General features: G+C 46.9%; 2 protein-coding genes across 2 annotated transcripts; both read left to right on the top strand.

Annotated features, from left to right (window-relative positions):
• The first annotated feature begins 3,080 nt into the window (after positions 1-3,080).
• LOC128723485 (trafficking protein particle complex subunit 11) lies at positions 3,081-8,262 on the top strand. The gene is made up of 8 exons (XM_053817229.1): positions 3,081-4,685; positions 4,752-5,335; positions 5,408-5,559; positions 5,628-6,166; positions 6,228-7,014; positions 7,096-7,262; positions 7,335-7,628; positions 7,702-8,262. The coding sequence occupies exons 1-8, from the start codon at positions 3,081-3,083 to the stop codon at positions 7,720-7,722; spliced, it is 4,149 nt and encodes a 1,382-aa protein (XP_053673204.1). The 3' UTR covers positions 7,723-8,262.
• Positions 8,263-10,028: 1,766 nt separating this feature from the next.
• LOC128723342 (charged multivesicular body protein 1B2) lies at positions 10,029-11,102 on the top strand. Its single transcript, XM_053817071.1, has 3 exons — positions 10,029-10,202; positions 10,283-10,748; positions 10,827-11,102. Exons 1-3 carry the CDS (start codon positions 10,181-10,183, stop codon positions 10,948-10,950), a joined length of 612 nt encoding a protein of 203 aa, XP_053673046.1. The 5' UTR covers positions 10,029-10,180; the 3' UTR covers positions 10,951-11,102.
• Positions 11,103-14,049: the final 2,947 nt, after the last annotated feature.

Genomic DNA, 14,049 nt, shown 5'->3' on the forward strand with positions numbered 1-14,049 from the left:
TGATACATGTATCCTCTTCGACGCATGATCTCTCGTTACTAGCGAATTGAAATTTGTCGGTTTTGGCGTTCAAAATCCGACGCCGAAATCCTTCCGATGAGCAGCGGGCGTTCAAATCGTTCTTGGTGGCTAATCGAATTAATTTTTGTGATATGCACATGCGCGAAAACCACGCGCAACGACGCCAGATTTGGCTCTGCTGATAAAAAGCGTGTGTCATGGGCTTAAAGATTACTATTTCGGATAACGGAAGCAGCACGTGAGTGCAACAAGGACAAGCTACTATATTTTGTACCAGGCGAACATAGGTGATTCCTTGCACTATGGAATGAGGCGTGTTAGCTGGACACCGTGCTTGATAATCTCGCTAGTTTCATATAGTTTTGTGATAAAAAGATGCTGAATGATATGGGGAGCGATGGTTTAAATAACAGTAATTTATCCCACACCGTTTGCTACTATGTTTTGTATCATAAAAGCATTTAATGTACGCAGCCACCCAATTTATTATTACCGGCAAAATACTGCGACCGAATTATGACCGGCAAGATACGACACTCAAAAAGATCCTACAGTGTGCGTAGAATAATCCGATCGATAGCAAACGAGAGCAAACGAGATGGGATGCTGATTATCGTGCGCCAGAAAGATCGGCGATATGTACCGATAACATTTGGAGGGGAAATCCATTAGCGATATTCCAGCTGATACATGCAACCTCCTCGACGCATGATCTCTGGGTACTAGCGAATTGAAATTTGTCGGTTTTGGCATTCAAAATCCGACGCCGAAATCCTTCCGATGAGCAGCGGCCGTTCAAATCGTTCGATATTGGTGGCTAATCGAATTAATTTTTGTGATATCCACGTGCGCGAAAACCACGCGCAACGACGCCAGATTTGGCTCTGCTGATAAAAAGCGTGTGCCATGGGCTTAAAGATTACTATTTCGGATAACGGAAGCAGCACGTGAGTGCAACAAGGACAAGCTACTATATTTTGTACCAGGCGAGCGTAGGTGATTCCTTGCACTATGGAGTGAGGCGTGTTAGCTGGACACCGTGCGTGATAATCCCGCTAGTTTCATATAGTTTTATGATAAAAACATGCTCAATGATATGGGGAGCGATGGTTTAAATAACAGTAATTTATCGTACATCGTTTGCTACTATTTTTTGCATCATAAAAGCATTTAATGTACGCAGCCACCCAATTTATTATTACCAGCAAAATACTGCGACCGAATTATGACCGGCAAGATACGACACTCAAAAAGATCCTACAGTGTGCGTAGAATAATCCGATCGATAGCAAACGAGAGCAAACGAGATGGGATGCTGATTATCATGTGCCAGAAAGATCGGCGATATGTTCCGATAACATTTGGAGGGGAAATCCATTAGCGATATTCCAGCTGATACATGCAACCTCCTCGACGCATGATCTCTCGGTACTAGCGAATTGAAATTTGTCGGTTTTGGCGTTCAAAATCCGACGCCGAAATCCTTCCGATGAGCAGCGGGCGTTCAAATCGTTCCGATATTAATTTTTGTGATATCCACGTGCGCGAAAACCACGCGCATCGACGCCAGATTTGGCTCTGCTGATAAAAAGCGTGTGCCATGGGCTTAAAGATTAATATTTCGGATAACGGAAGCAGCACGTGAGTGCAACAAGGACAAGCTACTATATTTTGTACCAGGCGAACGTAGGTGATTCCTTGCACTATGGAGTGAGGCGTGTTAGCTGGACACCGTGCGTGATAATCCCGCTAGTTTCATATAGTTTTGTGATAAAAACATGCTCAATGATATGGGGAGCGATGGTTTAAATAACAGTAATTTATCACACACCGTTTGTTACTATGTTTTGTATCAAAAAAGCATTTAATGTACGCATCCATCCAATTTATTATTACCGGCAAAATACTGCGACCGAATTATGACCGGCAAGATACGACACTCAAAAAGATCCTACAGTGTGCGTAGAATAATCCGATCGATAGCAAACGAGAGCAAACGAGATGGGATGCTGATTATCGTGCGCCAGAAAGATCGACGATATGTACTGATAACATTTGGAGGGGAAATCCATTAGCGATATTCCAGCTGGTACATGTATCCTCTTCGACGTATTGTATCCTCCTAGCGAATTCTAATTTGGCGATTTTGGCGTTCAAAATCCGACGTCGAATCGATACCGCTTAGCGACGAGCGTTGACTTGATATTACTAAATATTACTATAATAAACTAAACTAAATGTTACTATAATAATAAGACTCTGATTATAATTATAAGACTCTGAATAGAATTCCTTGCACCAGACAAACGAAAACTACGATGAAATTAATATTGTGTTATAACTAAAACAAGAATTCATTGGCAATGAACAATGCCGTGTTAAAGCTAAGGTGCTACCGTCATATGTTCTTCAAAACCCACTTCTCCCGACAACAAGGTGTCCATCACTATAACTATTTACCCATCACTAGCACAGAACGTGTCATAAGTGACGTTTCTACCGACGGAGTGTGAGTGTGTGTACGCGATTGTTTTGGATGGTACTTTTCTTGGAGGGGATTTGTAGTATTTTCGCAACAAATCTACCCAATTCCATTCTCCTTTTTCTCGTTCCCCGTAGTGCGGTTGAACTCCAGAAAAGCACGGTAGGCCTCCGACTACCTCCAGCAGCAAGGCTCGCGTGTCCGCAACACACAGGAAAAGGCTGCCTTCCAAAAAGAAGAAGTCCCTACTGCCGGTGCACGTCGTCGTCTGGGGCTGGTTCGTCATCGCTCAGCCACCCCTTGCTTTCTGTGGAAAGATAAAAGAAAAAAAACTAGAGAGTCTCTCGTTGTTATCGGAACAAACGGACATCAGGACAAACGAAAAAGAAGCCTGGGAAGTGGCAATTCACCAACCTGTGTGACCAATAAGTTATGCAGTGCAATCTCGGAAACCCGTGGCACAGCTGGTGATTGCGATACGACGGTAGCACAGTAGCGGAAGGTGTACACCACAAGTGGCCAGGATACGGGCTCCCAGCGGCCACCAAACTCCGTGACTCGTTCACTTGTTCCCAGCATGTCGCACGATGCCAGCGCGCTCCCATCGGAGCTGCTCACCTCGGCGGCCCCGTTGGTGGGTCTATCCGGACTGGATGTGCAGCGAAATCCCATCCACAAGACGGTGTGGGATGCGTTCAACAACGCTAAGAAGCCCGACAGTGAGTCCATCCAGTATAAGCTGCTTCCGGCGAGCTACGAGTTCCCTGTGTCCAAGCCGAAACACCAATCGTACGAATGGTACACGCCCAAGGGCATCCTCAAGCGCAACTGGATGTTGAAGCACCTCCACGTGCTACCGGCGGTCGTCGTGTTGTTTCAGGATCTCGAATGGAACGACCCCAAATGGACGGAAAAGCAGCTACAGTGCGCCGCCACGATACAGGTGCTGAAAAACTCACTCCAGGGCCGGAACACGCGCATTGCGATAGCGCTTCTTCAGCGTGGCAACTACCTGCAGCAGGGTGAAGACATGCTGGCCTCGGAACGAGCCGCACAGCTGACGAGCAATTGCGACATTAACGCGAAACTGCTGTTTGTGTTGCCACACAACGACCACCTGATGGGGCACATCTTCCGGCTGCAATCGGCGTTCCTCGAGCTGGCCCAATCGTACTACGCGCAAGTGATGAAGCAGATTCGGTTGCACCGTGATCAGCTGACGGATGCGCACACGGTGCTGAAGATCCGGCATCAGTTTAAGCTCGGGTTTATTTCCGAGCTTAAGCTGGATCAATCGAACGCGCTGCGGCACTACCGGCAGACGTACACGTTCCTGGATGACGTGCGGATTGTCGATACAAACTGTCTCGAGCTGAAGACGATCGCCGGATTCGTTAACTACAAGATGTGCAAGCTGTTTTTTCGGTTGAACGCGCCCAAGGACTCGATTTCGCAGTTTAAGAACCACATCAACAAGTACCGCCAGCGGGCGGGTTTTAAGGAGCTGCTGTTCGAGCATTACGCTTGGTTGAGCGTGCAGTACAGTGCCTTCGCGGAGCTGTTCTGCGACGCGGTCAAGAACGGGCTGGCCCCACTGCAAACGCAACATCCGGGCATCTACTTCCACAAGGCGGCCGAGTTCATCGGGCAGCGTAAGGACGCGTTTTTGCAGTGCACTGCACTTGGGACGCCGGGTGCTGGTGAACACGGACCGGCCAGTAATTCGGCGCTGTACAGCGATTTCTTTGGCATCCGGGGTAGCGCGAAGACGGGCGAACCCGTATCCGAGCAGCAGATTATCTGCTTGGTGCAGGAAAACGAGAAGGCGTACAATCACTCGGGCGAAATCATCACCCTGCTCGGGAAGGCGATGGCCCAGTTCAAGGTGTACCGGTGTTTGCGGTTCCGCAAGAAGCTTGCGATCGACATGGCCGAAGAGTATCTGAAAAGCGGTGATCACTCGAAAGCCCTCACGCTTTACTCGCTGATGTTGACGGATTACCGCGTGGACAAGTGGTATACCATCTTCACGCAGGTGCTACTGAAGACGCTCCATTCGGCGTATCTGTCCGCTTCGGTGCCCGATTTTGTGGCCTGCAGCATCGAGGCGTTGTCACCGCATATCGCGATGGAGAAACAGGAGCGCATACTTATCCTCGAGAACCTCTGGAAGGTGTTTCACGTAAGCGCGTGTGTGACGTTTCGCGCAGGATCGTTCACTGATGTTTTCCATTTCCCCCATTTGCAGCGTGTCTCGCCGGTGTCGAGCAGTCAGATCGCACCGGAACTGTCGAACCATTGGCAGACGGCGCTGGCGTCGTTCGCTAGCCCCATCAAGCTGGATCTGGACCAGCTGAACGATCTCGTCGAGTGCCGGCTAACGTTCGAGAAGCGCCAGATCCGGAATGACGAGAAACTGCAGCTGCAGTTGTACATCCGCTCGCTGACGGAGGTTCCGTTGAAGCTGAAAGCTTTCTACATCTTGCTGACGGATCTGAAGTCGAGCAGTGTCCGCATTGGTGCTTCCCAGTACGCTGAGTACGTGGGGCCCGTCGACGAGGATTCAACCGCTGGGTTGAAAGCAATCGAAGAGTTCATCCTGGAACCGGACAAATGCTACCGGGTGCTGTTTGTCGGCGATCGGTACCTGTTCGCGGAGAGTGTGGACGTGCACATTTTCCGGCTCGAGTTGCAGATGGGCTCGGACAGCACGCACGCCGTGCTGTCCGTCCGGGAGAAGCTAAACACGAGCAAGTCGTTCAAATCGTACAATCCGCACGTGGATTGCATGGAGAGTATCGCCGTCATCGGCTCTTGCTACATCATTCCGACGTGAGTCGAGTGGAGTGTAACGAAAACGTGGTGTGTGGTTGAGTACAGCCTTTCGAATTCATTTCCTTCCAGGTTCCACTTGGGATCGCAAACGAAACCAACGAATCAGCCGATGTTGACGAACGAGTTCTACCAGGTGACGACCAAAATTTTCAACCAATCCAACCTCTGCCTGCAGAACGTCGGTGTAAGCATTAGCGTGCCGCAGTCGATGCGAAACAATGGTAAGTCGTTTAGTCGCCGGTAAAGATCTGTACTTCCTGGATTCATTGCGCTGCTCTTTCCGTTTCAGTGTTCCTTACGACCGACCTTAACCATCCGATGCAAAAGATCCACTCCCATGTACAGATCGACATCGGTGAACTGCAGATGCAGTCCTCCACGACCGTGTCGTACTATCTCGCTAGTCTGGTCGCGGGAAACATTGAACTGCGTCAGAAGATGTACTACCAGATGGCGGATCCACACCAAAGCAAGTTGGCCATACCGAATGGGGGTACTGGATCGGCCACCGTCGACTCGCCGTCTACTCCGACCAGCGAGAAGGAAGACTTAGCGAAACTGCTGGCCAACGAGAAAAACCTGCAGAAGTACGTGAACAGCCACAACGTGAAGATTGAACCGGTCGATACGGACGGGCAGGTGCGCAAGATCAAAGAGGACACCGTGGTGGTACCGTGTGTAGAGGAAATCAAACTGGTCGGTCGGTTTTATACGCTCAGCCGCGAAGCACTTGGGCAGGCGTACCGGCACGAGGATTTCCTGCTGCGCGTCAACATGGTCGTGAAGTCGCCCGATCCAATCGACATACTCGAAACGCGATTCATAAGTGTAGGTGTAGATAGGACGATATTTTGGAAAATCAGCTAAACAGCACCGTCTTTTTCCGCAGGATCACAACATACTGGAGAAACCGTACCAGAATGGCGCGCCTGTCTGTGGCAGTGGGTTACGTCCGGCAAGCCGGTTCGAGGAGCTGAAGCTACTCAGTGCGGTCAACTGCACCAAGGACTGGGTGTCGAAAGGCGATTACCTCGCGAACGACACGCAGCTTGTGTTCAATCGGTCTCGCTCGCCGGATGCCAGCGGCCAAGCACCGACGCCACCGAACCGACTCACGGACGAGCAGTACAACAGGAACCTTCTCTCGAAACTGCCCACAAACGCCACGATAATCGGTAGCACTAGTGCGCAGCTAACCAACCAGCTGAATCAATCTCTAACGCCTCATCCCTTAAATCATGCTGCCTTGGCCGATACGACGATGGTTTCCACCACCGGGGACGACGGTACTGCGGTTGTAGCCGGTGCAAAAGTAAACACCACCCTCATGACCACGTCCACGGGCAGCGTGGAGGAATTCAAGGTGAAACCATTGCCCCTCAACGATGCGTCGCTGGTCGCTTCATCGAAGGCGGGTGGACCATTCGCTGGGGATGACCAGGCCAGCAGGGTGGTCACGAAAACGATCTTCAACTGTGCGCTTGATTGCGTGCAGCTGACGAACGGCGAGCGGAACGGGTTCATCAACGCGCAGTACAACCGAACGGAACAGGCCGACGGCAACACGACCGGAACCGGGCAAACCCTTCCCATCTTCGGCATGTACTGTGTGCGATGGTGTCGTTCGCGGACGCCCGACGTCGTGAATGAGTCGAAATTCGTCATCAATGGCATTGGTAAGTGTGCGCGTTTTGACGGAACGATTTCACGATCCTCACTCCACACGTTCGCTGCGTTTTTTCGTTCACATCCGGCAGAGGTAATCGATCCACCGCTAAATCTGTACTGCTACCTCGACCAGCGGATGTACGTACGGGCGCCGATGACGCTGCGTATTACGCTACGGAATCCGACGCGAAGGATTCTGCACCTGCAAGCAATACTGAACAGCTCCGACAGCTTCATGTTCGCCGGACATCGACAGGTGTGTGTGTGTGTGTGGTCGTTCACGTTGCCGCTCTCGCTGACATTCCGTTCCACTTTTTCCCTTTTCCAGCTGAACGTAACGATATTTTCCTACTCCTCGTACGATCTGCTGTTTAACTTGTGCCCGTTAAAGGCCGGCTGGCAACCGCTGCCGGAGCTTCAACTAGAATATCAAAATTTCCAAACACCGGCAGCTGCTCCGGCCGCGGGCGGTAAACCTTCAGCGGCGGAAGCGCCTGCCACGGCAACAACGACGACGACGACGATCGGGAACGATGTGATAGCGGACGGTTTGGAGGGCCAACGGAAAGCGGAACTAGCGTCGCTCGTGCAACGGTGGATGCCAAAAATGGCGTTTGTTCATGTAAGGACATCGTCGAAAACTCTGACAGCGTACACGACCCTCAATATGACCTATTTTACGTTTCCTTTTACAGCCACCGACGCGAACACTGTGATCAACAACGATATGTTAAAACGGCGAGGTGCGTGGTGCGTGTACAGATTGGTTGGACGTTTGAACGTTTCGTTTTCCAGTTTAGATATCGCTCCTTCCAGTACATCGATTAGATCCCATCATTAGCGCGTTGCGTAGAGTCGTGTTCTTCTTCTGTTGTGTAGCGAATTGAATTTATTTAATTACTCGTCCTTCGCCTCTTCGGCACGGCGAGACAAACGAAAGCATGCAAGCTAACAGGCTCAGTGTTGAGTCAGTTTGGGTTTACGAGGGCATTAACGGGAACGGGAACGCACGTTGTTGCAGACACGTGATAAGGAAAGTGTTACTAGGACTAAATTATCGGTATTCACAGATGTATGAAGGAACGTTGACGGAAGTAGTTAAACGAAAGATGCAGGTTCTGAATGCCGTGGATTTGGCATTCGGCTGCAGTAGCATGTCAAGCATACCCGGGCGTGGCAATATTAAAAAAAGAAATTGGTTTGGCACGTGTAAGTAGAACGGAATTTAATCCATTCCTCTGTATCGTTCTCTGAATTCAGACCAAATAAAATCGGAAGCATAACAAAAGTACTAAATCAATTTACTCCTCACGGAAGGGTTATGCGTATAAAATTTTTCTACTTTTAACAAACTTCTACAGGAAATGGTGCAAATTTGCAAAGTATGGATCCGCATGAGAAAACGCCTTACTCAAATCTCGGACTTGCCAGATGGACTCCGAGGAACTTTTGGCGATTTGCTTCAACCTGATGTGCAAAAGTGCCGGATCCATTTCAACCGCCTGGGCCAGGGTGATTATGTTCCGCTCGGTAAAATCGAACGAAGCAACCGGCCGGTGCTGCACACCTGCGTTACGAAAGCGCCTATAGGATTTCGTCTGTGTGCCGGCATCCCTCGAACCTTGGGGCGATTTTTGCGGAACGCTTAAGGATGCTCGTGCAGGGCAACGGTCAGCAATGGAATGTACCTTGCGTAGATCGAGGACATTAGCTGGATCATCCTCATGCGGTTCTGGTGGTATCGTATTTGGCAAGTACGTTAATATCTGCTGAGGATGCTTCAGCCCTTCATCATTGGCTGCCACTTGCGTTCGTACAGACAAATCCAAGCAGGCCTCAAACAGCGGTACCGAAACATCCTTTGCAATCATGTCGGACACGACAAATGAGGGTACTTTTCGTTTCAATTCATCTGGCTGGGACGTCCGTATTCCAGTTTCACGTTCTAAACGGGCAATTTCTTCGCTAAAATTAGGCATGATGAAGGACTGAACGATGTCCGGTGGTGGAGGATTTACTGTTCTATTCTCATTCCCTTCAAGTTGGAGAGGTTCTATGCTTGCCGATAGAACAATAAACGACGGAGCAGCTACAATGTGCTCGGTGGAAATCGGAGTGCTCGTCATTCTTGCGCGAGCCTGGTCATGATTCGCTCTGCACTCATCCATCATTTTCTGCAACTGTATTTCCTGTTCCTTTTCGGCATTTTGGCAATGCAAATAGTTGGCCACCAGATTTTCTTTATGTTTGAACAAATCCACCGATTGATCCACAGGAACACCTTTGTCACTATCACGCTGTGTGCTGCATTTGAAGTATTCTTCTTCCTGGGAAGCTGGTTTCGGAGCTGCACGAGTTTTTCCGTGATGGGTTTTCCATTCTTCCCTGAGGCACTGAGAAACTGTGCTACTATTGCGTGCTCGTTTACGCGCCTTCGACTTGCTTTCTTTTGAACTTCTCATATCTGTTTCGTAATAGTTGATTTTCTTTTCGCGAACTTTCGAACGAAGCATGGGAGTCTGTGAAGATTCAATAACTTCGTCTATTTTACAAAACGTACAAAATCAAATGATAAGTTTTCCTTAAAACTGACATAGTATTCCGCTATCAGCTTCAATTACCTTCATTACAAACATCCATTGTGCTGAGAATCCAGGTGCAATTGCTGAATTTCGTCACACTCAATTCCAACACGTGGAGCATAGACGCATGCTGCAGTACGTTTACGTAAGGATATCTATCATCCAATTGTATGATGAAACTAAAAGGTTGTTTCCTTCTAGAGACGTCATTTATAAGTAAACAGTACGATGTACGACTAAAATTTATCGGTCTCAAGGCGTTTGGATAGTCCAATTTCAAGAACTGCCAACGGAATTTTCAGAGGCTCCCATTTGACAGTACACAAACTGGACTGTCAAGACGCTGTCAACATGGTAATGTTTACATGCAGTTTCGATTGAAAACATACGAAGAAATCTCGAAGTGACTCACCACGACCTTGCGCTTGTCCAAATTCCATCAATTCATTAATTAGCCCGTGTGTAGGAGCTTTGTTTGAACCCGTTGCAATTTATAGTGCAATTTGTTTAGTGTTGTTATTTTCTTTAGCTCAAGCCACTATCGGTTATTGTATTCAGTTCAGATCACTGTTGCCTCAAAACGGGAAACGAAATGTCTGCGGCGGCGATGGAAAGCATCCTTTTAAAAAATGAAATTTTCATTTTCAACCTCGTTTATCCAATTATTTTCCTTAACCCTAGCTTGTTTTCGCAGAACACTTGTTTAATCTAAAATTTGCAGTAAAAGAACTCGAACGGAATGCGAAAAAATGTGAGAAGGAAGAAAAGGCCGAAATTCTCAAAACAAAGAAGGCGATACAGAAAGGCAACACGGAGGTGGCTCGAATTCATGCAGAAAATGCCATCCGGCAGAAAAGCCAGTCTCTAAATTATCTTCGAATGAGTGCACGAGTCGATGCCGTTGCCAGCCGTGTGCAGACTGCGTTGACTACGCGGAACGTCACCAACTCAATGGCCGGCGTCGTGAAGGCGATGGATGCCGCAATGAAGGGCATGAACCTGGAAAAGATCTCTGGGTTGATGGATAAATTTGAGTCTCAATTCGAGGATCTGGATGTGCAGAGCTCATACATGGAGAACACAATGTCGCAGACGACGACCACGGCCGTACCGCAGAACGACGTTGAATCGCTCATGCAAAGAGTCGCAGATGAGGCCGGGTAAGTTGGCTACGCTGACTCTTTCGTTGCAAAAAAAAAACAAGGCAGTCGTATGTGATGCTTGACTTTTTTCCTCAGCCTGGAACTGAACATGGAACTTCCGACGGGACCATCATCCATCGCAATCGGAGCATCGACGCAGGCTTCTACCGAACAGGACGAACTAACGGCACGCCTAGCGCGTCTTCGACAGGCTGAATAGATAGTTTTCATGGCCGGTTTCATGGATTGTTGTTCATGCGGGCTCGCGGAAGGAACCGTTTCTACTTCTACCCAATCGAAAGCCTGTTATAACTATGAAAAACCATGCTTCGATTAATTCTCATAATCGTTAAAATAATAAAAAGGGTATGCTAAGGCAAAAGTTGATGAAATATTTCACGAAAACAAAATCATTGTGCTTGCATTGAAATCTTTCAAATCGAAATATTTCAGCAGAGGGATGTGCAATCCCATTCTTCGATAGAAACAAAGTGCTACAGAGAAACGTCCCCGTTTGAGACCCCTATTTAATGAGTAATGAATTCCTACACATCATTACAAACGAATTCCAAAGGGTTGTTTAACTACAGTAATTAGTCAATCATTGCCTCTTGCAAATCAATAATGCGAAAACTACAAAAAGCACTCCGACAAAGCAATGTTCACCCAGATTGAAATTTTATACACGTGTTAATGAACGAGTTTTTACCTGCATATCGTTTGTAGTAAAGGTAATCATTTTTCAGTGCCAAACGCACAAATATTGACTATTCTGAACAGCAACAAGTTAGCCGGGTCAGCTCAAACACGTGTCTGTTTGCTTTGCGCCATCTTAACCGGATGTTATCGAAAACCATGTGCGATCGAAAGCTCATCGCTACGAATCCGTCGTATACACAGCTGAAGCTGCACTGGGGACCTCCCAGTCCAGTGAGGTCAATTTGACGTCAAACGATTCCCCGAAATGTGGCAACGCACCCAAGAAATAAGAAACACGGTCAAAAACAAACCACAAACATCGACAATCGTCGCCATTTGTCTGTTCTTAAGGATGTGCCGATGATCGGACGAATTCACGTGAATGAAAGTGAACGAAAAAAAATCCCTTAACGTGACGTCAATGTTAGTGATGTTTTGCCACTTTGGCGCTAGACAGCCAGTTTCAAGCTGCGAAGATGATGGGCCTATTCGAATCGATATTTTAAGGCGTACTCGAACTCCCCCCTCTCGAGTCTCGTACGCCACCAGTACACACTTCACACCATGAAGGTTAAAAGTAATTGCACAGCGATCGTTGCCGCATGATCGCTCCTCCAGCGTGAGGATAATTGAACCAATACTGACCGAACCAACGGCGGCAAAAACAGACTCGATACCCATCCGGGTTTATGGCGCGTAATTTTGAAATTTGCACGCTTTTTCCAGCTTACGACATACTATGACAAAGCAACGGAAAATCCATTTTTAATGCTTTTTATCATTGTATTTACTATTACTAAATACTGTGGCAAAGCAATGGATAATCCATTTTTAATGCTTTTTACCACTGTCTTTAGCTATTCAAATGAAGGGGCCAATGATCTTATTTAACAAGCTGTTGTTGTTAGGAAAGAAACAGCCTTTCTTTCAATCTTGCAGTCTCCATTGCTTACGGCATGCTTAATCCACTATAAACCACGTTTTCGAGCGATTGGTTTGTTGGGTTTTACACTCTTAATGTATTTGTTTCTTTTATTTGCTTATGAATTCTTTTTTCTGAAAGAAGTACAGAAACAAACTATCGACAATCAAACAAAACCATGAAACAAACGAATATTCGTACGTTACGTGTTGCGGTTGCGCTTTTGAATTACTATCTTCATTGCTTTTGTTAGTTGAGAGAACAATATAAAACGGGTTCACGTCCAATACGGCGTTTCACTGTCCCTTCACTGTTCATTGTTTATGACCGCTTGATCATATTGGAATGTTTATGAGAACCATCCTCACTATTTTTATTTTTCAAATATCTATTACACTATTGGCTCTCCACACGGGTGTTACTGTTTTGTTATGTTTATACCTTGTTTTGTTTTCTTTGTAATTAGTTTCCTATTCAGATAATTACCGTATGAACCTTGTCACTGTTAACATTCAAGTTTTCATGTTACTGTTACACAAACGTCCTCGTTCGATCTGTTTTATCTTCGTTCTATATCTGTATGAATTCTGTTGTGTTCTATTTCGCATTATTTACTTATCAATTAATGTTCTGTCCGCTTGTTCATTATGAACCTTGAAATCGAACATGAAGCATTTTAGTAGCTGTTCGCAAGAATTATGGTTTTCATGCTTCACCGCTTTACTCTTTCCGGTAGCTGGTATTTTCTCTCGAACGAGAGCCATCTTACCGATGCCATTGCTCTTTATCGCCTAACTAGCTTGTCGATCCTGTATATGAATTGTACAAGAGCAGATGAATTGCCAAAATGGAACAATGAGTGCAAGATGACGGATGATGGCAATGGATGAGTATTTTTGAACAGAGATTGTTTTTTCTTACACAAGTGGCCTATGAGAGAGCGCATTTTTCACTCACCACTTCGATCTCTTGTGCTTCAGAACTGCCATTTCAGTAACATTAGCATATCATATCCCCATTTATCACCCTTTTGAATGAAAGCATTTAGAAGCGAACAAAACTAAGTATCTCAGCGCGTACAACCCAACCCATCACGGGGAAAGGAACATCCAAGTTGGATAAGCGGTGTGCATCGAACTGTTAAATACATGCGACAAGCGGTCGTTGGATAAATGGAGCTACTAAGTCTAACACCATTTCCCATCCTACGAAGACAAATTATGCAATATTTACAACATGCTAATGCTTTAACGATAAAACCACAACGCAAAAAGGTTTTGGGTTCCTTTTTCGGCTCCATCTGATTATTAAAGGACTTCTTGTTCTTGCCAGCTGATGTTATACTTTCGTCCACCTAGGAATCTAATTAGCCCCGCTTGGCATGGCACCGTCCAAGTTGATAGCCTACTAAGAACAGATCTACGACGTCACGCTTCTTTACCCTGGTTGCACCACTTCAATTTTTGTTATGTACACCTCCTCTCGAATTAACATCCGCATATGACTCATGCACACTCTATCTACGGTCAGAACACGGGTTCGGATGCAGCCCCAACAGAGATTTCCCCATTAACAGAGACCCATTAACATAGTGTGCCACGGACGCAAACGAACTGTTTTAAAGCCTTCTCTTATTGCTGCCACATGCAAGCGAACGAAGAACGACACGCATCACCACCCGTCAAATTAAGGCTTGTT

This window comes from Anopheles nili, chromosome 3 (assembly GCF_943737925.1).
Source record: "Anopheles nili chromosome 3, idAnoNiliSN_F5_01, whole genome shotgun sequence".
Lineage (NCBI taxonomy): Eukaryota > Metazoa > Arthropoda > Insecta > Diptera > Culicidae > Anopheles > Anopheles nili.